General features: G+C 32.7%; 1 protein-coding gene across 1 annotated transcript; it reads left to right on the forward strand.

Moving 5' to 3' along the window:
• Positions 1 to 834: 834 nt before the first annotated feature.
• LOC140439417 (histone H2A deubiquitinase MYSM1-like) lies at positions 835 to 22,154 on the forward strand. The gene is made up of 8 exons (XM_072529313.1): positions 835 to 992; positions 6,803 to 7,214; positions 9,836 to 10,261; positions 12,531 to 12,905; positions 15,252 to 15,408; positions 19,605 to 20,151; positions 20,212 to 20,581; positions 21,963 to 22,154. The coding sequence occupies exons 1-8, from the start codon at positions 931 to 933 to the stop codon at positions 22,074 to 22,076; spliced, it is 2,463 nt and encodes an 820-aa protein (XP_072385414.1). The 5' UTR covers positions 835 to 930; the 3' UTR covers positions 22,077 to 22,154.
• The last annotated feature ends 4,030 nt before the right edge of the window (positions 22,155 to 26,184 follow it).

The raw sequence follows: 26,184 nt of genomic DNA on the forward strand, positions 1-26,184 counted from the left end.
GCTTTGCTTCAAAAATTATTACCATTAATTGAATTAAAACTATTTTTAACTGCCACTTTTTAACTGGAAGCCTGTTTCAATGTATTCTCCTATTCTTAAATTATATAAAAATGTGAGTTTGATTAACTACCTTATGAACGTAATGATCTTGCAATGAGATCTTAGACTATAATGACGATTTGATTTCTAATATTGTGTTAGTGGGTTTAGGTTTATTATTGTCGAGTATTTCTTAATAGTTAACATAAAAGTTACTTTAATATAAAAATACACAAGTGGTTTAAAAAGTTGTATTACTGTTTCATTTGGTAGTACACGCTCAACTACTATGCAATTACTAAATGCCTATTAATATTATTATACTCCCCTAAATTACAATGCAACTTTTGTTTATCCCTCAATGCATTTTATAATTTTTGACCCCGGTTTTAGAAAAAAGGAATTGGTTATTGAATGACATCATTTATTTCTAACCTTTGGCTTATTAAATTCATAATTAAAGTTAAATTGCAAAAAAATCAAAGAAAGATGATTAAACTTTCTAATAAAACTCAAGGAAAAACATGAAAGACAAATTATTAACCACTATTTTGATTGAAATCTTAGTATTGTTCTTTTTTTATTATTATATATTGAGAAGTATTCAGTGTGTTCATCTTTTTTCGTGTATTTAGAATCATTCTATTTATAATGCGTAATATTTTGTTTGTTACCTACTGTTGAGGCGAGACAGTCCTGATAAATAATATTTTAAACAGGTGCGTTTTAGTTTTAGTTCGTTCTAACACCATATTTTCGGAGTTGGCATCTTGAATTGGTCAATGAAATGTCAAATTGGCTATGGGCAACCCGTAGTACGAGTTTTAGAAAATAGCTTTGACAGAGAAAATAAAACTAATTTTTAAGAAAACACATGTGATTTAAGGAATTATGGCTGATGAAGACGAAATTGATATTCTAGGAGATTTCCAACTGGATACAGATTCAAATTTGTAAGTTTTATTGTAATAAAAAAATAATTTTGATAACCCATAAAAATGTTATTTATATGGGCCATATTTACAAATTTTACCTTTAGTATGTCTCGCTTTGATATATTCAATGTGCCAAATTTGTTATATATAATTTAATGAATTGGAAATGAATTTATGTTCTTTACTATACTCTATGAAAATTCTCTGTGTTAAACACTGTTAACAGATTTTTCTACTGATGACTGCCATATTAAAAAATAATTGGTTTTAGTGCTTCAAAAAATGTAAAGGTATACAAGTAGTTATAGGTCTACACAGGATATGTTTAATATTCCATCACCCAGACTCCATAGATTAGAGAAATTGTTTTGGAGAATATAAAAATAACTTAACAGTTCCTTGTGTTGAATATGTCAAATGTTGTCAGAGGTAGAACAACAATTCAAATATATATAAAGTTCGAAGTTCCAATACGAACTTCGTCACACTACATTACTGGACTTTACCAGTATTTCACCTCACCTCCATTAACTTTACTTTGATACTTCATCCAAAGAACTTGGATCGAGAGTGTAGACAGCGTTTAAAATAAAATACACTGATACAAAGAGAATTTCTTGGAGGCTTTAATCATCTTATAAACTTAAACTAAAGCAGGATATACTTACATGATATAAAGAATACTTCATTCCTTAGTCAATGCAGCAACTTCCATTAACTGTCATTCTTTGAACCAAAGATGCAACAACTTCCATTAACTGTCACTCTTGTAACCAAAGATGCAATAGTTAGAAGCTAATAGATAGATAAAATAAATACCTTGAGGGAAATATGCTCAAACTCTAAAAAACGAGCAGTTATTTCTAATTTCTAATGTTTTTTGAGTTATTGAACATGAATCCAATCCCCCAACAGCTATTGAGTTTGACCTCTGGGTGCATTGAGTATTTGACCTTTACTAAGAGCATTTCCGTTCTCCCAAAGAAGCTGCCAACAAGGGTAACAAAACATTAACATGGACTCTTATATGGTTTGTCCAAAAATGACATAGTCTGAATCCTGCAGGAAATGCCTTAATTGTTGAACATTTTGCATGTAATCATTTACACATATAATAATATATGAAGTTTGTTATTTTCTTTTGTTTCTTTTGGACATGACTTTTTAATGTGGCTAAATGCTGTCTTTTGCAAAGGAGTAGTTTCTTTGTCAGATTAGATTCTTAGCACATTTTCTCAATGGACTTAGACAGCATTTTTTTGACTTCTGAGTGGCTAGCAGTTTATATTCCATTATTAACTGAATACTTGTCTTCGTGCCACTCTAATTTAAATATGCTTAGTGTGATCCCGTGCAAACTGGCTCATACAAACTATTTAATGTGACTAAAACAATTATAAGTGATATAGGCAGCACCTATATAGGTCTCCATCTGATGCTTGTAAGCAACAGTGGTACTGAAACAGTTATTCTGTCACATTCTAACCACTCTATTACACTAAACACTATATTACTAGTTGTATAATTATTTCAATTATAATAGTTTCATTTTCTTAAGTTTCTCATTGGTGAAATTCCATTCCACTTGATATTAATGTTTAACCATGACGATATTGAAATTCTTAGAAGGAATAAAGAAAGATATTTAACGGTACTTTTAGGGGTACGAGCCCTGCACTACCTGCCTACATAATTTGGATATTACCAGTTAGTTCATAACAAGCTATTACCAAAGTCGGTCGCAAAATCTCGTAAGCTAAACTCGCTATATATAGCTCGCAAATACTCTCTTCGCTTATATATCATATGTATTTGTAACTTAGTAGTTACACTCGCATCGCATTATTCATAGAAATTATCAAGTAAATTTATAGTAACCAGTGTTTTCTGAATCCGCAGTTATAGTTTTTATATAAACAGTTGATCTGTTCAAACTAGCAGAGTTGCCAGTAGTTCGCTTTAAACATAGAAACGACATTCCGCTAAGCAATTCTATTTGTAATTATATATAATAGTGAAAATAGCCTTAGTGAAAAGTGTAGTGAGATATCCCATATCACAGTGTTTTCGGACGGTTATCAGAAATTACTATTTAATCTTAGCATTAAAGATAAGTTAGTGTTTAATCTGTTTTTCATTCCAGCCCCTGGGCTGGTGGTCCTTCTGCCTTTAATTCTTTAAACGAGCCTGTTTCCATTCCACTCATCTTGATGTTGAGGCCAATGTTTATTCCATCTATTCTTTAAGCTAAACCGTGTAAGATCAGGACTTGCACTGGCTACACGGTAAAGTACTATCCTTTATAATGTATGATTTATAAAATGCATTGACAGATTTTGAATTGTCAACTCTACATGTTTTCAATGATGTCCCCATCCATAGACTGTAAGAATGAAGTTGTGTTCAGTTGTACCCCCCTATTTGGGTGTTTAGGTCACACAATATTACTTTCTAGTTTATTAACTTCACAATATACAGCTTTATTTTAAATATACATTAATAAACCAAGAGACATAGCTATATTGGTTTTTTGAGTACTACATTAACAATGGGTTTACAAAGTTTAAATGGCATATTTTTAGTTACGAAATTTTATTAATTAATTATGTAATTGTTAATATAGAAGGGTTTTTTTCATTAATTCAAAATATACAATAAGAAGTGATTCAGATCTGATTGGTATTAAAGTAGTTATAAAAAAGTATAAAATCAAATTTTCCTAGTTGATTTTCTTTCATATTACTGAACAGCTTATACAAGATCAGGCCATTTGAGTATATATGCTTCTTTGCATACGAGAAGTTCACATTCTTCCTGTACAAAAAGTACCCCTTTGCCTATTAGTCATGTACATCTTCAGTCAGTGTTAAAGCAATATTTGTAAGCACTTGAGAAAGCTTACATTTATGAATTAATACTCACAACTTGCATAGTATACATTGATTCAATATTGAGTATTCTTCTTGGACAGTACAAATCTTCTGTTAGATAAAGGTGTGGCAGTTGAAAAACATATTTAATATCCCTGTTTTGTAATACCTTAAGAGGATGAAGCTGTTTGTGATGATGTTACACCATATGACAAACATATGTGAGTTTATAAGAGAATAATACACCATTTTATGATGAGGGAGACTTATAAATTTAGAAATTCTTCCTAGCATGCCCACTGCTGGAGCTATTTTAAGACATATATCTCTAATATGTGTTGTTCCCAAGTAAGTCATTTATCTATATACAATCCAAGATACTTGATCATCTCCTTCTTATTAAATTTGAATGTTCCAAAGTTCAATTGCATCTCCTTATGTGCATCTACATTATTTAATTATCATTAATTAGCATATAACTACACTTATTCATATTAAGTGAGAGTTTGTGATACTTAGCCACTAGCCCTAATTTTCTGGGATCTTTATTGGCATACAGAAGAGCAGTGTCTTCAGCATACAGATACAACATGGATTGTAGTGGTAAATTGGATATTGAATTCATATAAATCAGGAAAAGTGTTGGTCCCAATATAGACCCTTGAGGAACTCCACATGTAATATCTTCTGATGCACTTAGCACATTGATACATACCACTTTTTGTATTCTGCCACTCAAATAGCCCCTCAATCAAACTAAAGCCATTCAAGTTATCCCATATTGTAGAAACACTAAAATAAGTATGTCATGGTCAACTGTATCAAAGCTTTTTGCAAATCTGATGATAAAAATACAGAACTTAACCCTTTATCTAATTTGTTGTATATGTCTGTAATTAAGTCAGTAGCAGCCAAGACTGTGCTTGAATCATATTGCCTGGTAAACCAGTTGCTGGATGAATCAAAGAATTGTACAATTAGGTTATTTATACATAATTCCAAGATCTTTGATTATGGCTGTTAAAAGAGATACTAGCTGATAACTTTCAGGTTGCTTGGAGTCTCCCCCTTTAAACAATGGTACCAGTATCCATTTTCATAGAGTTGGGATTAATCCAGTGATAAGAGAGAGGTTAAATAATTTAGTTATAATTGGTAGCAGCTCCTCTGCACTCTCTAATAATACCCACACCATTACAGCCTGGAGATTTTCCTTTTTTTAGTTTTCTTATGACCTCTCTAATATGGTTGTCGGAGACTTGTTGTTATTCGAATATGTATTTTCCTGGCTCTATATTTACTGGAGGTAGTATGTTATTTGCTGGAGATTTTCCTACATGTTTAAAGTATTGATTTAATTGATTAGATATGTCCCCAGCTCTTTTGAATGTAGAATTATGATATTGTAATTCATGAATTGTTACTGTCTTTTTTGTATGTTTTGAGTTGTGGATAATATGATTTAATGTTAATCATATTTTTTTGCTGTTGTTTTGTGCCTCTGATAATTTATTTGAGAAATAATCTTTTTTTCTGGTAGCCCCTGCATCAATTAACTCTTTTTGTGCAGATTTATAGGTATCCTGCAGGAACTTACTACATATTTGGAAACTGTTTATGCCTTCTATAGTGAAAATCTCGTTTTGAAACAAGGTTAAGTAATTTAATATTAAACCATAGCCATATAATACAAGTAGACTGCTACAATACAGTTGCATTTCCTTTTGACAGAAAAAACTGATTCATAGCAGCCCCAGCGTCTCTTTCTAATGGGCCGGGTTTATCGACCACGTGACCTAAATGGCCAATGAAAAGGTCACGTGGTCGATAAACCCGGTCCAGTAGAAAAAGATGCATGTACTGATTAGCTTCAGTTTTCTATGTCACACAGGGGTAATGTGACTACATGACAGCAGTTGGTCTATTTGTATTACATGTTTATGTATTAAACCAAGGTGCACAGTTTAGTTGAAAACGATTTTTATTGTTTTTGTACTATTATTTAAATACATTCATACGATTTCGCATTATTTACATGATTATTTGATCCTTACATGATTATTTGATCCAATTTTCTTCTCCGTTTATAGTGAGCTATTTTTCTTTTATTCCCTTTCTCCTTTTCTTTTTTAATAAATTTTGTAAGCCATTTTTGAATTCGTCTTTATTCCTTCATTGCATTACTATTTAGAAATATTTTTCACTTCTCAATATCTCCTAATTTGTGATTTCTTTCCATGATTTTCTTCTTTTCATCTACATTGGTTAATTCTATTAGACACCGTCTGCTACCTTAGTAATTTTTTAGACTTCGTGAGTTTCTATAAAGATTTCCATTGTGCGTTTTAATTTAGAGGAGTCTGCTATACCAATTTTTAGTCTGCTTATAACGATTTTTAGATGTTTCTCTCTTCATTAACTTAACTCCAATGTTTCTTTAATTTGTAATAATTGATTTATTTCTTTATCCCTTTAATGTATACTTTCCGGTCTGATCTGACTTGTTGTATTTGTTTTAAGTTTTTCCTCTGGATGTTTTGTCTGTTTTGATGCTGTTCGTGTTGTTTTTTTACTAACCTCTACTCACTTTGTTCATCTCTGGCTTTTTTTTGTTTTCATCTTATAGATAATCATCAGAATTCAGGACTCTTATTGATTATTTCATTATTTGAAATTTTAGACGCTCTACGATAAGCGCAAAGATCCAAATCATTTTTTTAAATATCTCACTTTTCAGAGCGCGCATTTTCCCTTTTCAATATTCAACATATTTTAATTTATGAAGATAGTGTAGAGCTATAAATTGACCAATGGGATTGTAAATTTGCACAAGTTATTTTTTATAATAAAGAATAAGTGTATAAAATCATACAAATCGAAGAAGGTCGTTTTTATCTTTGCTCACTTAACATGGAATTACTCAATCAATATTATTTTGATCAATATATTTTATTCTAGGTATGATGGAGGTCCCCTAATATCCCAAAATTCGGAGCTACTCAATTTTGATTACACCATTCATCCTCAATGGTTGCTGGACAGACCAAGTACCAATCCAGACAATTGGTATGACACAAATGTATTTAATAGTACAACTGAGAAATCGCAAACCCCTGAAAATGATGCTTTAGGACATTTGTCAACAGAAAACTGTATCACCGACGAGAGTGGCTGGACTGAAAAAGAGAAAAATCTGCTTGAAAGGGGAATGGAGATTTTTGGAAAGAGCAGTGTAAGATTATCACAGTTTATTGGGTCAAAATCAGCTCCAGAAGTCAAGTATTATTTGAAAAATTTTTACTTAGAGAATCATTCAATCAGAAAAACTAGTGAATGTGCTCTAGAAGGTGATGTGTTAGATGATGCTCAGGTAATCGATAACTTATTTTTTATATTTATTTAACATGTTGATTGTGAGTCTAAATAGATATTAAGAATTTTTATACATTTTTCATTTCTGGAATAGCCTGTTTTTACATATATTGTTTCTGCAAATAAATTGTAATATTCAACATAACTTTGTGTTATCTCAGTCATAACAAATATATAGGCTTTACAACCCTGTCGTGGGTCCTAGCCTCCTCAAGAATTTCTCTTCAGTCGTCTCTATCCATCACCTTCCTATACCAAGCACATATTCCCATATTTCTCATGTCTTCATCGATGTTATCAAGGAACCCTGTACTGTTTCTTCTTCTTCTCTGACCATTGGTTGGAGCATTTTTATAGCTGGGTCATTTTACTGATGTAGTGATACCATAGAATGTGAGGTATACCATGGATATACCATATTACAAATGAAGAAGTGTGGCGAAGAATGAACAAAGAACAGAAATAATGCAAACAGTTAAAAAGAAAAAACTGGAGTATTTTGATCATATAATGAGAGGGCCCAATATACAATGCTAGGATTATTAATGGTAGGAAAGATAAACGGCTTTATTGGAAGAAGGAGAAATTTCTTGGCTTAGAAATTTAAGGGAGTGTTTTACTATGAGTAACACTCAATTATTCAGAACAGCTGTGAATGAAGTTAGAATCGCTTTAAAAGATTTGAAACCTTCGATAGGAGAAAGAACTTTAAGAAGAATATGAAGACAATAAATTGTTCCAATCAAAAAAGTAACAACTATTATGTTTTGTACAAGTGCTGAATAAGCAAAAACTCAAAATAAAAAATTGTTTTTTAGATTAAAAAAAATTGTATTAGTTTTTGTATTTATGATAAGTGGCTCAACAATTAGTTGTGGATCTTGGCCTGCCCACAAAGAAGTCGCCACTCCTGTTGATTCCTGGCAACTTCCCTCCATCTTCTGACCCTTAGAATCTCTAGTTCTTCCTCCACATCATCAATCCATCTCCTTCGTGGTCATGCTCTAGTTCTTTTGAAAATGTTAATCTCTTCGTGTATTCGTGATCTGACATCCTAGCAATGTGTCCAGCCCATCTAGCCCATTTTCATTTACGGCCCCAAAAATCTTTCTAAGAATTTTTTTCTCAAAAATACCAAGAAGTCTTTCATCATTTTGAAATAAGGTCCACGTTTCAGCCCCATATTTATCAAAACCGGTCTTATTAAGGTCTTGTATATATTGAGCTTTAGTGAACGTTTTATATTTTTATTTTTTAAATGTTTCTGGAGACCGTGAACATTTCTGTTTGCTATTGCTATGCGTCTTTTTATTTCGTCGCTTGTCGTGTTTGTTATGTTTACTAGCGATCCAAGATATGTGAATTCTTTGACTTGCTCAAAGATATGGTTGTTAATTTGAATTCTCTGTTGGATGTTTCGGTGGTTTTTAGAAACCAACATATATTTGGTTTTTTCCTCGTTTACCACAAGTCCTAATTCACTTGCCGCGTCCACAAGCCTTGTAAAACACTGCACCATGTCTCTCATACTTCTGCCCACTATAACTATATCGTGAGCGAATGCGAGAATTTGCGTCGATCTATTAAAAATAGTGCCATTCATTCTAATATTTAATTGTCTGATTGTCTTTTCCAAGGCAATATTAAAGAGGAGACACGCCAGCGCGTTCCCCTGTCTTAGACCATTATTAATGTCAAAGAACGTAGAGTTTTCTCCTTCAATTCTAACGCATGAGCTTACTTTTTGCATTGTTAGTTGGGTCAACTTAACTAACTTAGGGGGGATCCCAAAGTCTATTATTGCATTATATAATGCAGTTCTTTTCACACTGTCATAGGCTGCTTTGAAGTCGACGAAGAGATGGTGTGTATCTATGTTATATTCTAGTGACTTTTCTAAAATCTGCCTATGTGCTTGAATTTCTAGCAGTAAATCCACATTTATATTGACCAACAATATCCTTTGTAAAATGTTTTAAGTCTTTCAAACAATACATTGCCGAAGATTTTATACTCAGATGCTAATAGAGTAATGCCTCTATATTTCTTACACTCCAGATGATCACCCTTTTTATGTAACGGACATATTATTCCCTTTAGCCACTCTTCTGTTACCAATTCATTCTGCCATATAAGTACTATTAGTTTATGGATTGCTGCAAAAAGTTGACCAACACCTTTTTTATACGTTTTCGAACAGATTTCATCGATTCCTAGGGCTTTATTATCATTGAATTTTAGGATGGCATTTGACACTTCTTCTCTTGTTGTTGGGTCTTCACTATGTAGTTGACGTTGTAGTTGTAGTCACTGTGTAGTTGATTTTGTTGATTGTCTATGTTGTAACCTCCTTCAATATCGTTTATATTTAGATGTTCGCTGAAATGTTGTGCCCATCTGTTAAGAACTGAGTTTTTAACATGTAAAATTTCGCCGTTAGTGTCTTTACAAATTTTTAATCGTGGTTAAAATTCTCGATGGCTATTCTTTAAGGATTTGTAGTATTTCCTCGGTTCATTTTTATCAAATAAACTTTGTATCTCATTGAGAGTGTTCTCATCTATGACATTTAAAACGTTAATTTTGACAGTTGCTTAATAACCGATATTTCCTTTTCAGATACCTGCTAGCATTGAGGAAGTAATAGCAGCCGTGAGCACAGCAAAACCAACTGTTCAAGTGCACAGTCATAGATCAAGAAAAAAGAGCAATTCAACGTCAATTGCATCAGATCTCGGTGAGAGAGAAATTATTCGAGATAGATCACCCCTAGTGCCTATAAAAAAGAAGACTAACATCGATTCTGCAGGTATAAAGAATCGTAAAAGGTCCAATTCAGTATTAAGTCAGAAAATGACCTCTTCTAACGCCGTCAAGTTTAAAATCAAGTCAAAATTAAAGGCACCTTTTCCTAAATATGACAAGGTGATTAAACAGAAAACTGTAAAGATTGTTAATGCAAAAAATAACGAAAATGAAATAAAGAGGGTTGAAATAACTACTGGGCATGGTTTGGCTGTACCCATTTGTGAGGGAGAAGAAATAGTAAGTACATTTTTAAAGATATGGTTGAATGCTCTTCTGTGCCTTCTAAGAATTGCAAGGCAAAACAGACGTTGATAAAGATGTTAATAGAGACATGGGGAATCTAAAATTTGCATTCCACGACATGTCTCCTCAACTAAGCAAAAATCCTTAGCAAATTTGGTTTCTAGTACTCGTACAGAGTATATCGGAATATATACGAAGCCATGTTAGAGTTGCTTCCTAAGACAGAAAAGATTTATTTTCACTTTTAGACGGACTGTGAATATCTGTCTCTGATGATCCCTATTAGGGTGAAATACGTATAAGCGGATACACAGACGCACTGTACGTGAAATCAAATCTTAACTGTCTTTTCCTCCAATTATTTTAAACTGTTTTTCCTTTAGTCTGGTGTTTGTTATTTGTATAAGTGTATTTCAATGTTTATGACATTCTCTAATGTGCTGGATATCCTATATATTTTTTTTTTTTGACAAAATGCCCCTGAAGATGCTTTGAGAGCGAAAGTACTTGGGCAAGATTTACTAAAAGAACTGTGCTCGATATCTGCCTTTTATTTGTGAAAAAAAATATAATTGTTAATTTTTTTTATAAAACTAATTGTTTTGTTTACAAACTATTATTAAATAAAACTAGTGCAAGCTAGCGGTTGTTTAGTTGCTGTTATGTCGACTGGGGTTGGCAGGCGACACTCGGATTTCATTAACTTTCCTTCAGCATGCAAGGATCTGCGGGGGTTGACCATACGTTATATAGCTGGGACAAGAATGAACCGGGCACAAATAAACAGACAAGAAGGAGGAGGAGCTTTCATTAGAAAATTATGGAACTGGATCCCATTACAGGTCATATCGAAGCTGAAGGACAACTACTGGAAAGTAGTCAGGAAAACCGAGATCAATTGGATCAAAACCATGTTGTGATATCCCAAAAAGCTTCATCCTCAAAAATACTCGTAATTATGACATATGAAAGCGAAATCTCTACTATTTATAGCATTGATGAAACTTATGAAGATTATTTGACTGCAAAACATTAAGAAGGATATTGAGGTCTGTCCATTGTAATGACATCTTCTTCGGAAAAGATGGATGGTTGATGGTTAAAAGCCATAAACATCAGACAAAAGAAAAGGAAATTAGATGATGGGACATAATATAAGATTACTGTTACACGGATAAAACCTCGAAAGAGTTCTAGCTCTAAGAGAAGAACTAGAAGATCCAATTCCTTATTTATTGTTTTAGTTTAGTAAATTATTTACAATTTATTTATTTATTTCATGATTTATTGTGACATGCGCGTAAAGATATGCGTGTGTTAATTTGTAACCTATTTTTTAGTGTTTCCTGTGATTCTGTATATTTAATTAATATTTCAAATTAGTTGGAATGATAATATTTTTAATTTCTAAATACTGTATTGTCCATCACACCTTTATAAACTATTAACTAGAATCATATCCAACCGTCTAACTAATAAGCTTGACTTCTACCAACCTATCGAGCAGGCTGGATTGAGAAAACATTTTAGTGCCATAGCCCAACTTGCACACCGTAAGAACACTGAAGAAACCTACATTCCTATAAACATACTTATAAAGGTATATAGCACATTGAGACGACCAGTTTGTATCTGATATCCATAACCCTGGTGAGACCATAACCCTTACTAGGAAATCTGCTAAAACACTAGAAACAACGCAGCGGACAATGGAACGAAACATTCTTAGCTATAACTATATTAGAAACACTGAGATCAGGTGTAGAACGAAGATCAGAGATATCGTGGAAGAAATAACAAAAATGAAATGGCGCTGGGTTGGTAATGTAGTCAGATATGACGAAAAGAAGCATGGAAAGACCTTAAAAGAAGTGGGTAGATAATATACGAGCAGTGATAGACAAAAAGTGGATTATATTGGCGCAATATAGAGAAAGATGGATGCAATTTGGAGAAACCTACGTTCAGGAGTGGATGGAAAATGGTTGACGAAGAGAGAAAATATTTATTGTCTGCTAATGTAGAAATAGTTTTTAGACAAACGCCAATGTATGTAGTTGATACTTAACTAGAATATATCAAGTATAAGAAGAGCTCAAGTCAGTCTTGTACTCGTAATGTACTATGTGGAAAGTAATAGTCACCAAGTTTGTAGTTATGTCTAACTTACATTGGTTGTATTTCCATCATTACAACAATTTACTAAGATTTAAAATAAGAATTATTATTGTTGAATATTATTTTCATTCAATTATTATTTTAGGTTAAAATAAAAAATACTTCTGAAGATTCTGACACAGATGTAGATATAGATGTAGAAATGTCTGATGAAGAATCCAATACGAGCAAACAAAAACCACCTAAATCTGTCACAGAATTCCAAAAACCAGAAGTTCCAAAGAATAATCCAAGAGAAAAAGTTGCAGAAACCTTTCAGCAACCTGTATTACAGACAGAATCAACACATATTGTTGATTTATCCGGGATGAGCGTGGAGGTTGTAAATATACTGAAGAGCATGGAAGAACCTAAGAAGGAGATCTTTTTGAAAGACAATTGTATTATTGAATTGGAGAAAGTGTTCAATAAAGAATATTTCTCAGGCAGCTCTTACAAGACACCTGAAAGATATCTCAAGGTAAAAAAATAAGTAATACTAAAGAGTATAATATAAGAGAAATTAGCAATACTAAATACTAAGTAATTGGTTATTAATATTACTCATATTAATTAGTAAAATAGAAATGAATAGTTACATTAAAGAGAAACTACTATACGACAAAGCTGAGTTGATCCGCGATCTTGAGCCAGAAAGAAGCAGGTGTGATTATTTTACTTCCATCATTTTTAGCGCCGTCATCAGTCCAAGAACAGTTCTTAGTCTTTTTAGCGCTCTCTATGTTGAGTAAGGTAATTTGTGTTCAGCATCTATTTTTCCTCCGAAGAGGAAAATATGTTGCGGTAGCTGACGCCTACCATAGATTTATTCGGAACGTTTCAGATGCTTCGGGGACAGATTTTGATCAGAAAGCTTTTCCGAAACCTTAGTGGGTTTGGCTGAGTTTGGTGGTCATACATGAGGTCTCTTCGATCCGTTTCTTGCCTCTTTCGTTCTATTTTTGACGTGACTTATCCTCTGATGGGTGGTGGAGCGATTCCAACTAGGAAGTAAATCTCTTCCATGGGTGTCGGTTTCAGGCAACCAGATATTATACGAACTTTCATTGAAAGCCACGTCAAGTTTTTAGTGCGAGCAGAGTTTGTCCATATTGGTGCTCCAAATTCCGCGACGGCAAAACATAATGCTAAAGCAGAGATGCGGGGAGTGGTTATGCCTCTCATTTTGTATTAGTTAATTTGCTAATGATGTTATTTCTTACTTTTTTTTGACTTCTTGTTTCTCGTTTTGTTCCAGCATGTGGCTACGTCATTCCACCTCCAGCGTCCTTCGAGCTGCTTGTTACTAAGGTGGAAAGCATACACCTGTGGTTTTGTGGGATTTGGTTTAGATTATTTTCATCAAGTGCTAAGTCTTCTAGATTATTTGTCAGTTTTTCTTCAATTTCATTGAAGACTCTTTCCTGAGCTACCAGAGCTGAATCATTAGCATAAATAAATTGTTTTATGGGTTGGTCGTTGATGTTAATTTTTTTGGTCCCTCCACCGACTGTTCTTGGACTGGAGTGTTACGTAGGAGCGTCTGTTCTGGAGAAGGCATTTCACCAACCTTGTGAGTAGGAAATCCTTTGTAGTTGCGTAGAGTTTTGCCAGCAGCCGTTGATGGTGACCTCTGCTTGTTCGGGAATAATTTTAGTAATCATTCTTTCAACGCCTTGAAAAGGTGACACAAGAAACCAAGAGAGACAGGTCTAAAACTCTTTGTATCCGCCAGATCTCTCCCTGGTTTTAAAAGGGCCACCACTCTAGCTTTCCTCCACATTTTGACAATTTTTAATGTACGGATGCAGCAAATTAATCATTCATACAAGCCACTCTACGTTATTGGCCCAAAGTTCTTTATGTGTTTTGTTCGTATTCCGTCCACGCCAGCCGATTTATTATCTTTCATTTGGTGGATCGTGTCTCTCATCTTCTCGAGACAAAATTAGGTACCTAGAACATCCCTTTCTTCGTCGATAATTCGTTGGGCTCTCACCTTCCTTGATCTTTACCTACTGTTCGTCAGGAGACAGTGGGCTATCTGATTGGGTGTGACTTCTGTCAGGTTAGGTGCCAGGGCGGCGGGATCGTTGCCAAGATTCCGAATCAACCTCCAGGCGCATCTGATGTTTTGTTTCATGTCCAGACTCGTCATCAACTTGAACTACCTGTCTGTCTGTTGGCGGATATCGCATGTAGCACGTCCTCCCCAGCCTGTATTGTTGCTTCCCTATAAAGGGTCATCCTCATATATCTTCTCATATTTTAAGTAGGGGTGTAGATTTTTCATTGAGCCCCGGTTGGGATTTCAGTTCGGCAACCTCTAGTAATATACATATTTGTTTTACTACTTGTACAAACTCATATGACCCAGAGCACTGTTCCAGACGGGAAACTTATTGATCCAAGGTTTCATAGAAATTTTCTCATTTTGCTTTTTTGAAACTGAACCTTCTCCTGAAAGGTTTCGTATATGATTGCCGCGTTGGAAAGGCAAGTTATGTGTTGTGTTTTTGGGAGGGGGGTTCCAACGATTTTTGTCACCTGATTTTCAATCCTGTCACTGGCAAACATAATGTCTGGATTGTAACTTCTGCGCCATCTCATCGTCACTATTAAAAGACGGTTTTGGATCATATACTAATCCTATGAAACACTAGAGATAGATATAGAGTTACCGCCTTCCTCCGTTATTTTCTTCTTGCTGATGCCTATTGGACCTTCGCAGTTCAACTCAGATTTATTGTACAGTAACTAAAACGAGTTTATTCAATTTTATAAATGACTCCGCTATAGTTGGATATATTTAAGAGAACCTTTTTAGATCCGGACCCATATACTCAATGGTTGGTTAAAACAGAAACCAAAATACTTGAATAAGACTATAAGTCGTCAGGGTTTAAAAAATTTTGGTGATGTCAATTGTTTTGGAAGGATTCATTACTTTTTGGAACAGATTGGTGCAATCAATTTTGGATGTGGTAAGTTATCTAATACTCACAATCATGGAAATCAATTTTAATGGTATAATTCATTATATTTCATTTAAAATTATTTCACTATTGATTGTTTTAATTTAATATTACTAATATACGGATTTGGCATTAATATTTTTATTTTAAACACCCTATAACAGGTTTTGTTTTCAAGGAAGCCGTCTGTTGTAAATCGGTTGTTCTGCAGCCAATTTACGTATTATCTTCTATTTAGATAGACTTTATACCAGTGGCGGCTGGTGTGGTAAAATTTTGGGTAGGCCAAGCCAGCAAATTACATAGCTATGGTCACGGGGTCATGACCCCCCCCCAACTAATTTTTTAATGATTTCTCTGTTCATTTTAACTTCTGCGTTGTATCTAATTATTGCGATTTTTGATTTTTCATCTAGTAAATCGCGAACAGAAAACGCCCTATTCTGTACATCGTTAACGGACAGCAAATTACTTAAATGTTCCTTGCAACTGGAATGTTTTTTTAACGAGGCAGACATATTTTTTAAATCAAAGTATCCTTCACAATTCTATACATATTTCTTATTAGAAAATAACAAACACGGCCAACAATATAGTCTGTTTTTTGTAATACTTCCAGACAACCATTTGTAGATATCATACCAAGAGCAATTAAAAGTACGCACCTTTTTCCCATCTTTTTGGTCAATCCGCAATGTTGGAGTAGGCCTTTCATTCATAATAAATTTTTTTTCTATTAATTTCAGTTCTTCTAGATAATGACGATTCCAATAGTGAAACAACAATGTCCAAACACTCACTATCAACATTACTATTACTGCAACCTGGTAAAGCGTCAGAAAAACTCATTTTTATGTATCAGTTATAAAACAATCTCACATATATAAGTTGCATACAATCAGGCGATATAGAAATCACGCAAATGTGATTTTTTTTGTTCGAATTTTACGAATTTTTTTAAATTTATTTGGGCAACCGTGCACTTGTTTGCAATTCTGTTGTTTGTTTAAAAATATGTTACAATTATAGATTATGTTACATATTTTTTTATCATAATTTAAAAGAAAATTTATATTACAATTCGATAATTACGTTACAAGTGACAACGATGGTCATCGTAGGCCCGATCGTCTGGTGCCTAAACAGCAAGCATAAACACGACAATATAAATCGTTGTCCGGCAAGCTGCTTAACTTCAAACGCTTTTTGTACGGGGATCTTATGTGAGCTGGGTCGGCCAGTTCTGATTGGGACTATTAATGATATTTAAAATGCCTGAATACGATTCGATGCTTACTGTGGTAATATAATAACTTAGTTGTTTTAACGGACGCTAAAGTATTGAGTGATTTAGTACATTTAAAAGTTATTTACATGCATTAACATAATTTTTAAATATATGTTTTTCAATTTTAAAGCTCTTAAATTATTGGGTAGACCCGGCCTATCCTGCCTACCCCCAAAAGCCGCCACTGCTTTATACCACATATTCCAACAATCATGTTCTGTATTGCTACTACCAATATGCCTATTTTAATATTGTTTGGAAATACCCCAACTCAGTTCAATAGGATTAAAAATCAATGATAGAAAGGAAGATATAGCACTGTAATTTCTTAAAAATAAAGTTCTCTTTAGCGCAATATTAGTAAGTTCCATTAGTCCTTGGTGAATCTTTTTCCCATCTGAAACTAAATTCTTTTAATAACCTTCATAATGATGCAAGGGAACCATCAAACATCTGCTTCTTAACGAAGTTGTCTCCCAATAATTTTAAACAGTTTCTCTCTTAATAGTTTATGAAAAACAAAACAAAAAAATTAACAGAATTCTTACTGTAAGATTATAAATTATCCTCAACGCTGTGACCACACGCCCAAATGTCATTTATACCCGTATCATTAGTCTTAAAGAATTGTTTCATAAAATTTATACTATGAATAATACGAAAAGTTTTTGTAGTGGCAAAAAACTGGATGATATTTTTCAGTGGCGTGAATTACTGAAGAGGTACAGGTGTACCTCGGTATAGATTACATTATAATTAAACAAATTTGTGTGAGCTATTATCTCTTTTTTTATTGTAAACAATAAATATATATATATATATATATATATATATATATATATATATATATATATATATATATATATATATATATATACAGGGATGAGTGCCTTAAGAACAGGCAAAATAACGCAAAAGATAGAAAACATAATACGTTGTGAAATAAAAAGAGATGAAAGTAGTAGAGGTGAGAAATTATCGATATTAACCTATAATTTAGTTTACATTACATTAGAATTATCGAAAATTTCCCACCTTTAGACGTTAGCTTACGAGCTGGTTGACTTCGGTCATAATAATACGTATCACGTAATGTAAGTAAAAACAGTTTAAGTAGGAGTATTTTTTTATCCAAAATTAAAGTATTGAACAATAATAAACTATGATTTGAGACGTCGCATACACTCTTCTCAATACAGAATAATTATCATAGTTTGTTATTCTGTATTCGTCAACACAGAATTAATTATCAAATTACTAATAATTAAACTGTTTACTTACATTTGCTTTATTGCCTTCAATCAGTTTTTACTTTATGCGAAATTTAAAAAATGTAAATATTCGACGTCATACTTGTAATATTATGACAGAAGTCAACTAACTCATAAGCTAACGTCTAAAGGTGGGAAACTATCGATAGTCCTAATGTAATTTAATGTAAATTAGAGGTTTCTATCGATAATTTCCCACCTCTACTACTTTCATCTCTTTTTATTTCACAACGTGTTATGTTTTCTATCTTTTGCGTTATTTTGCCGGTTCTTAAGGCACTCATCACTGTATATATATATATATATATATATATATATATATATATATATATATATATATATATATATATATATATATATATATATATATATTATATGTGGTCAAAGATGCCACGCCTAGAATGTTGAAAAAAAATACCAGTGGCCAATGTCGGATTCCTCGCTTAGTGGTATATGCATTTTGACAACATCCGTTGTATCAACACCTCCTTTGGTTGTAGAATTATTTAATACTTTTGGAATAGGCAATGGAACATAAGGGCAAACTGTGACATCTTTTGTATATGCATAAATTAGAATAAATGTTTCGAGTTTTTGAAGGTTGCATATTTTGTGGTAGAAACCGGTTCTTTTCACTGTGTCAACTAAACTCATATCCCAAGAATTTAATGTATGAGTCAGTTGTAGTGTAGTGAAAGAATTGTCGGTGGTTACGTTTGTACTATCCTTTGTATGGATTCATCAAATCAAAAATCATATTTCCCCTACATTTGCTAGCAGTTCGTCACCTGGTGGCTTTTCAGTATATAATTGTCCTTGGAATAGGTAAGAGTTTTAGGCATCGCATACCCAAAAAATTTATATGCCATATTTTCCAGGCTTTGAGGGAATGTTTTGAGTAAATTATATAATATATAAATAAAGGGCTTGTACCCTTTTTTCAAATTATTGTTAAGCATGGTCCAGACGTCAAAGATTGGAACAACTTTATCTGTTGTGTGTCGTTCAGAACGTGTTCGATAGTCATCAAAACGAATAATCCTCAACAGTAATTGGAAATGATCTAGCGACATAGTAATACGAACAAGTGACAGAGCATTAATTTCCATAACTCAGTTACATATTCCCTATTTGATTTATGTTACTCAACTTCGATAAGAATTCCCAGAAAAGAGCCAATTCTTCTTAGATGACGGGCTTGAAATTTTTTTCCTCTGTTCGGTTATTTGTTGACTTTTTCTGTTGCTTTTCCTAGAATAATATCGCACATTTCAGGTTTAATTAGGGATTTGAAAATGTTTAAATATTTTGCTGAAGTTTGCTGCACCAAAAGTACCTTTGCTGTACTTTTTACGTTATCTATGTATATAAAAATTGCCAGTAACATAAAGGTTAAATAGTTTGAGATGCTCGGATGGATTTATTCGAAAAATATTGATACTTAAAATGCCACTATTAGATAAAATATTATATAAAATATATTATTAAAATATATAGCTTCAATGGTAGTACATATCATTCACATAGTTTAAATGAAAATTTTAAATTTTGGAACTTTCATAGAAATATGCAATAATATAAATGAATACAATATGCAAGTTACATATTAGTTTTTAGCATTTATATATTTATTTATCTCCTTTTAGAACAAGTCAGTTATGAACGACCTCTATTAGAACTTTTGCAAGAGAAATTGACACCAAAAGAGAAGAAAAGACAGGAAATAAAGTTAGCTTCAAAAGATGTACCGTCTTCTACAAATAGAATCCGAATGAAACCGAAGTTTATTAATGATGGCGAGGGCGGATATACTATGTCCCACGACGAACATGGTCATGTCATAAAGCACACTGTCATTAATGAAGATCCTGTAGCTAAACCAAAAGCATATATAAAGAAACCACCAGTTAGATTGATATACTGTCGACCTTTTAAAGATGAAATCATTCAACCTTACACTATCAGGATCAGTTTATCAACTTTATTAATAATGGATTTGCATGCTCATACCTGTTTTACCGAAGTCATGGGACTTATTGCTGGATATTGGTCGTTCCAGAACAAGATTATGGTGATATGCCATTATGAACCATGCCTTAATATGGCGTCTTCTACGACTCACTGTGATATGTGTCCAATTTCACAAGCTAAGGCAGCCGATGCAATACACGGAAAAGGACTAGATCTTCTGGGGTGCGTATTTTCTTTGTATTATCAAAAAACTCATTTTATTGTGTCGGTATTTCATTTTAGATGGTTTCATTCTCACCCTACCTTTGCACCTGAACCGTCCAATCAAGATCTGGAAACGCAGCAATATGTTCAACAGTGGATCGGACAAAACAAACCGTGCATAGGAATGATTATGTCCCCATTCAGCTTAAACGGTGCACTTATTGCTTCGCCCTTTAGATGTTTGATCGTCGATAAAAAAGTTAACTTTGAAGACCAATTAGTACCTTATAAATTTAAGGTTGACGTTGTAGCCGACGATTTTCAAGTAGAAAATTTCTTTATCGACCTAAAGAGAATTCTTAGAACAAATTTGGGTTCTGGAGAAAAGCATAGAATTGATTTTCTCAAGCCCTACTTCCAGAGTCCGAATATTACGTTTTTGGAAAAGGTACGTAAATTTATATAGTTCTTAAACAGTTAATATACACTAAAAGATATTTTAATGTTTAATGTCTCCCTCATACCAGCGGTCGTATTTTCGAATTCAATCGAATTTTTTCGTATACGAGTTAACTCGAATGAGAAATTTCATATACGAATGTGAATGGGTACTTTTGAACGTCTTTCGAAATGTTGTATGTATACGAGGAAAATCTGCACCGGTAATACTGCAAATTAGAACAACCAAAATTCATATATAAAAAAAGAAGAATAATTGACAGTTTTACGAAAGAATATAGACGCATATGGCATATAGAAGAACAGTTCAAATGAGCGATTTGGTTACGGTTATTATACTTCAAAACAATCCTAAGAGGGCGACTGCATAAAATCAAAACTTCGCCGTCTGCTTAAAACCATCATGATAGATATGGTTAGGGGGAAGTGGGAAAGGAGTATGAACGGAGCTATTTATTTAACTCATGCATACAGGTTTCATCAAATTTCCGCGCCATTGATTTGCAAACTGTCTTTTTTTTTGTTTTTTACACAATAAAATCTTTATTTTTAATATATTAAATTGTTAAATGTTTATTTTTTTATTATGTTTCATGTAAATTAAATTTTATAATTTTGAATTAAAAATAGGTTTGTTCCAACACTACGAAAAACCGTCACGTAACTTTTTATTATACTGTTTTCCTGCCCAAAAATTTACGAAACATTTTAAAAAAATTTCAAAATATATTCAACCAAAATTTTTATTTTCTAATGACTGTTCAGTAAACTTTTTAGACCATTTTAGAAATTATTTCATTGTCTTATTCGAAATTGTCCTGTTCAAAAAAGTATGCAATGAAACTTTTTACTAAATTTTGAAATTTTCCATTTCGCTGAAACTTCCAAACTTTCATTTCATCCATAATCTTTTAATAACAACAAAAATCATTCCTGTATTATTTTTGAAATATTTAACAGTAACTTTTAATGAATAATCTATGTGAAAGATTTTACGCTATATAGGTACTATTTAAATAAATATTGGTGAAATTATTACAATATTACAATTAAACTGATTTATACTTAATTGAAAATAAACTGACGACATTAATTAAAATTAAAATAAAGTTTATGTATAAATTTGCATACCATTTTTTAACAATTTGGTGTTTGTACTGCCCCAGGTCAGATGGTAGGCATTCGTAACATAGAAAATGATTAATTGCAGTTCATTTTTCATGCAATTAATGCATGAAAAATTACATTGAAAGATCCTTCTATATGCGTCTATATTATTTTTTATTACCCTTATCTTTTGTAAAAAATTATAAAAAATTATTTTGTAAAAATGATTTTATTAAAAATTAATTTATTTCTTTTATTTTTAGTATATCACTAGTGTCCGAATGCATCTAGCCAAATTGGGAACATTGTCCAAATCGACCTGCGAAAATGCCGTTAACGGAATAATTTCGATATGTATGGAACATAGTTCAAAATGAAATTTACTTAAAATCGTTCGTAATTCTTTCTGTTAAAGTTCTGTTTTGTAAATGCAAGAATACTCATAGTTTCATTTCTATTTCGTTTGATTTAGTTTGTAAGTGCGTTTGTTCAAATTCTAAATAAATAACGGAATAATATGAAGAGTTTATTTCAAAACCAGCACATGTCAAAACAACAGAATATTCAGAAAATTATTTTTCGTGTAATTTAATACAGTATTATCGCTTTTGAGGATAACTATTTATCTTCTATCTGTAGGGGAAAGTGACGTATGATGGCCCTCCGCCTGTGTTGGCCCTGATACTTTATTGCCAGGCATGTATCTCCGGTTGCCTAATTTATTCACTGTATGCTTTCGATATGGGCCGCTTAGTTTGTTAACGAATTTTGTTGAAATATGCCTCAACAAAAACTTTAATTTCTTGTCCGATCAATCAAAGATAATATTCCAAATGAACAACACAGAGTTTATGAAATATGAAATTCCTTGAGTAGAATGCCCCCGATCCTATATAGGCTAAACAAATCGTAGAATCCAAAATGGGATCTATGACATTCCATTTATGTTCGCAATTCCGATTCAATTTCAGCTCTAGGTCAACACCATCTTCCTACAGATCACAAAATTGATTTTGAAAACTCCAAAACCATATCCCCTATCTTCTATAAATCAAGAATTATCCGAAAAGCCATAGTAATTGAAAAAATGCCAAATTGTCTCAATAAAAGGGATGATAGCATAAGGTTACCTTCGACATGAGGATCTCTCATAAAGAAAATATCGTCCGCTCCATCCGCCAATTCAAATCCTACTGTTAAAAATGTTCGCGCCAATCCACACGCCAACCTCCACCCAAACCACGTCACCATCGACAGTAGCAGTAATGCATTGGTTAGTGATTAGTGTAGTAGTGTCTGGGGGATCGGGAGACAGACCTCGGAAGTTCTGAAGAAGAAATCAAAGAGGATGTCGAAAGCTCGGTGCAATGATAATCGACGCGGTTCAACTCGGAAGACTGTCAAATTTATTTCGTTATGTTATTTATGACTCATTTCCATCGAGCAAAAAGACAGAAGAGGGAATGTAAATGTAGTGGGGGCAAAAATATTGTTAGACGGGAAGTGTCATTTTGAGAAGCCACCATTTTAAGAAATCAAATTTAGTTGGTTTATGTTATCGTTTGTCCCAACTGTCACATGAAAGCTTATTTGTATTGAAGTTTTTTAACAATTGTGTCACATTTTAGACTATTATCGTTATTATTTAATTAAAACTTTCTCGTCTAAGACACATTCTGAAAAATATTTTATAGCTACTGTTTTATGACCTTATAAAAAAACATGAAATATTTTCCTAATTAAAACAATCATTATATTAAAATTTTCAAACTTTGTACTAATTCCATTAGATAAATTAGAACCCCTACACCACTGTATGATTATTGTGAAGTGTCGTAAAATTTAAATTTGGCGCCTTTGCATTTCCGGATATGTCCGCCATATTAAGTTTGAGACTTTTATGAATTTTGGTCTCCTTTTCATAACGATTAGATTCCCTCTTTTGTCTTTTTGCTCGATGCTCATTTCGCAGTCTACTAAGAAAAAACAATACCAAAAGAAGAAAAATCTTGGAAGGAACAGACAAAGGGATCCAAGTGTTGAAAAATGAATGTCTTGAAGAAACTGAGGAACTCTGACCAAGAATATACTAACAAAACTGGAACATTAACGAAAATGAGAAAATTGGGACCTGGATGTAACAATAAATGTAAGAGAAAATTCAAATTATTGAAAATGATAGACTCAACTTATTTAATAATTTGAGTATTAAAAGAGTCCAGAAGAAACTTGACATATGAACATAATTTGCAGTTAGCAGAACACCGACTCCAAGTTTGTAAGAAAACAATTTTGGACACTGGTTAACAGATATGTGGTTAACTAAGCTAGCCAAACAAATTGATAGTCAGGATGGTGGAGGGATATACCCACGTATACCTGGAAAAATTTCATTCATGCGCATATCAACTCTATTCCAGCAAAAGAATACCACTATGTAATAAAAAGAACAACTAAGATGCATTTTGATGAGTCCTTAACGTATCCGAACGTGTATTCACTGTATAATGAATGTATGTTAGAGAATCACTGCGATAAGCCAACCACCAAAAGTCAGTACAGACACATATTCAATACTGAGTTTAATATCGGTTTTTTTGCACCGAAAAAAGATCAGTGTCTCACTTGTAATTTACATAACACTAAAGCAGAGAAAGACCAAGTAGAAAAGGAATATGCTTTACATATTGGAAACAAATGTGTTGGCACGTGAAGCCAAAAATCGTATAGACATTTTTAAGAAACCAGAAACGGTTGTAACTGCCTGCTTTGATTTGCAAAAAATATTAACTACGCCCCAATCAGAGCATTGTTTTACTATAAAAGGAAGTTTAAAGTTTATACTTTTACTATCTTTGATATTGGATCTGCGGAAAGTTATTGTTATGTTATTTATTTAGAGAAATGTTGCTGGTGGAGCATTAGAGTTTAGATATTATTTAGATGGTTGCGGAGGACGAAATCGAATAATATTTCTAATGTATATTTATGCAGCTAAGATCATGAATATTAATATTATACAAACGTTTTTTGAGTTGGGTCACGCGCAATCTGAGGGTGATTCAATGTATGCCCTTATTGAGTGAAGAAAAAATAACCAAGTTGTTTATATTCCACAACAGTGGTATAAACTGATAAGGTGTGTTAAAGTCACATGAAAATCATATTAAAAAGTACTAAGTCAAAAGGGACTTTGTTAAACAAAATACCAAATTGGGTTTTAGACATAGATAAACGCCAAGTTTGCTGGTCGAAAGTATAATACATAAAAATATTGAAAGAACAACCACATGTTAGTTTTTAGAATAATCATATTTCTGATCCATTATCGTTTATAAACCCAGAATGCAAACCAAAATTGAGCAAAAGGGCTACCAAATTCGGATATAAATATATACAAGATTTATGGAAACTACAAATTCCTTTAGCATAATATAATGGACTTCCCATAACAACTAGTTCTTATTTGAATCTTCCCCACTCTCAACAAACACAATATTAGAATGATGACTCTGAATAAAAGTTTGGTAGGGGTTAATTTTGTTTGTTTGAATAAAATATAAACTGTTTTATAATTTGTAAATGCTCATTTTGTAATAAATAAATCTAACAGGAATTGTCTTATTTACTTCTATTTATATGTATTGTATATATGACTTCTTAGATACTAGTTTGAGTAAAAAAATACGTTTTAAGGAAAAATGAATAAAAAAAAACTGATAATAATCTCTTTATTTTGATATTTACTCATTAGTTACCATCTATATGCACCAAATCAAAGAAACATACTTTGTTGAAATATCATTGTATAAAACCACCTACAATGATCGTCACCTTAAATTCTTGAAAAAATTGGTATTGTAACTTGACCTAAATCAGGATCAGTAATTTTAATCACAATGTTATACGTGAAAGAGAAAAGCTGAAAAAAAAACTACAAAAAATATTAAAGCTGACGAAGTAAAAAATAAAATGAGGAATTTTTTTTAATCGCTCGTCTTATTTTTCATATCAGGTGTTGATATTATATTAACGTGTTTAAAACAACGTGATTTCTTGCTTTTACCAAAGACAAGCGTAGCCAATCGGTGGCTGCTAGTAGCATTAGCACAAGCTAAGAAAGTGATACGATCTTTGCTTATTTTAGGTCCAGGTGTCGCTAATTCACGACGTGACGCAAGAGTTTTTCGAGCCCAGTTTCATATGCATTGTAAACGTTTTCGAAGGCGTAATTTTCTTCCTTCAGTAACTCCTTTGGTTTTATTTTGAATGCATCTGCTGCATAGTTAAGTGGTTCTCCCTGCAATCTTTTTTGAGTAAACCACATATCATCTACATCCGTGTTTGAGGTAAATTTCATCGTTTAGCATCTTGTAAGTCCGTCAGAAAAATCAAGCTGGGACATAAAGTCACTTATGCTCGTCTTATTTTTTTTTTTTTGTCTGTAATGGTAGACTTACCAACTGTGTATTTATTGGATAACTT

This window comes from Diabrotica undecimpunctata, chromosome 4 (genome assembly GCF_040954645.1).
Source record: "Diabrotica undecimpunctata isolate CICGRU chromosome 4, icDiaUnde3, whole genome shotgun sequence".
Lineage (NCBI taxonomy): Eukaryota > Metazoa > Arthropoda > Insecta > Coleoptera > Chrysomelidae > Diabrotica > Diabrotica undecimpunctata.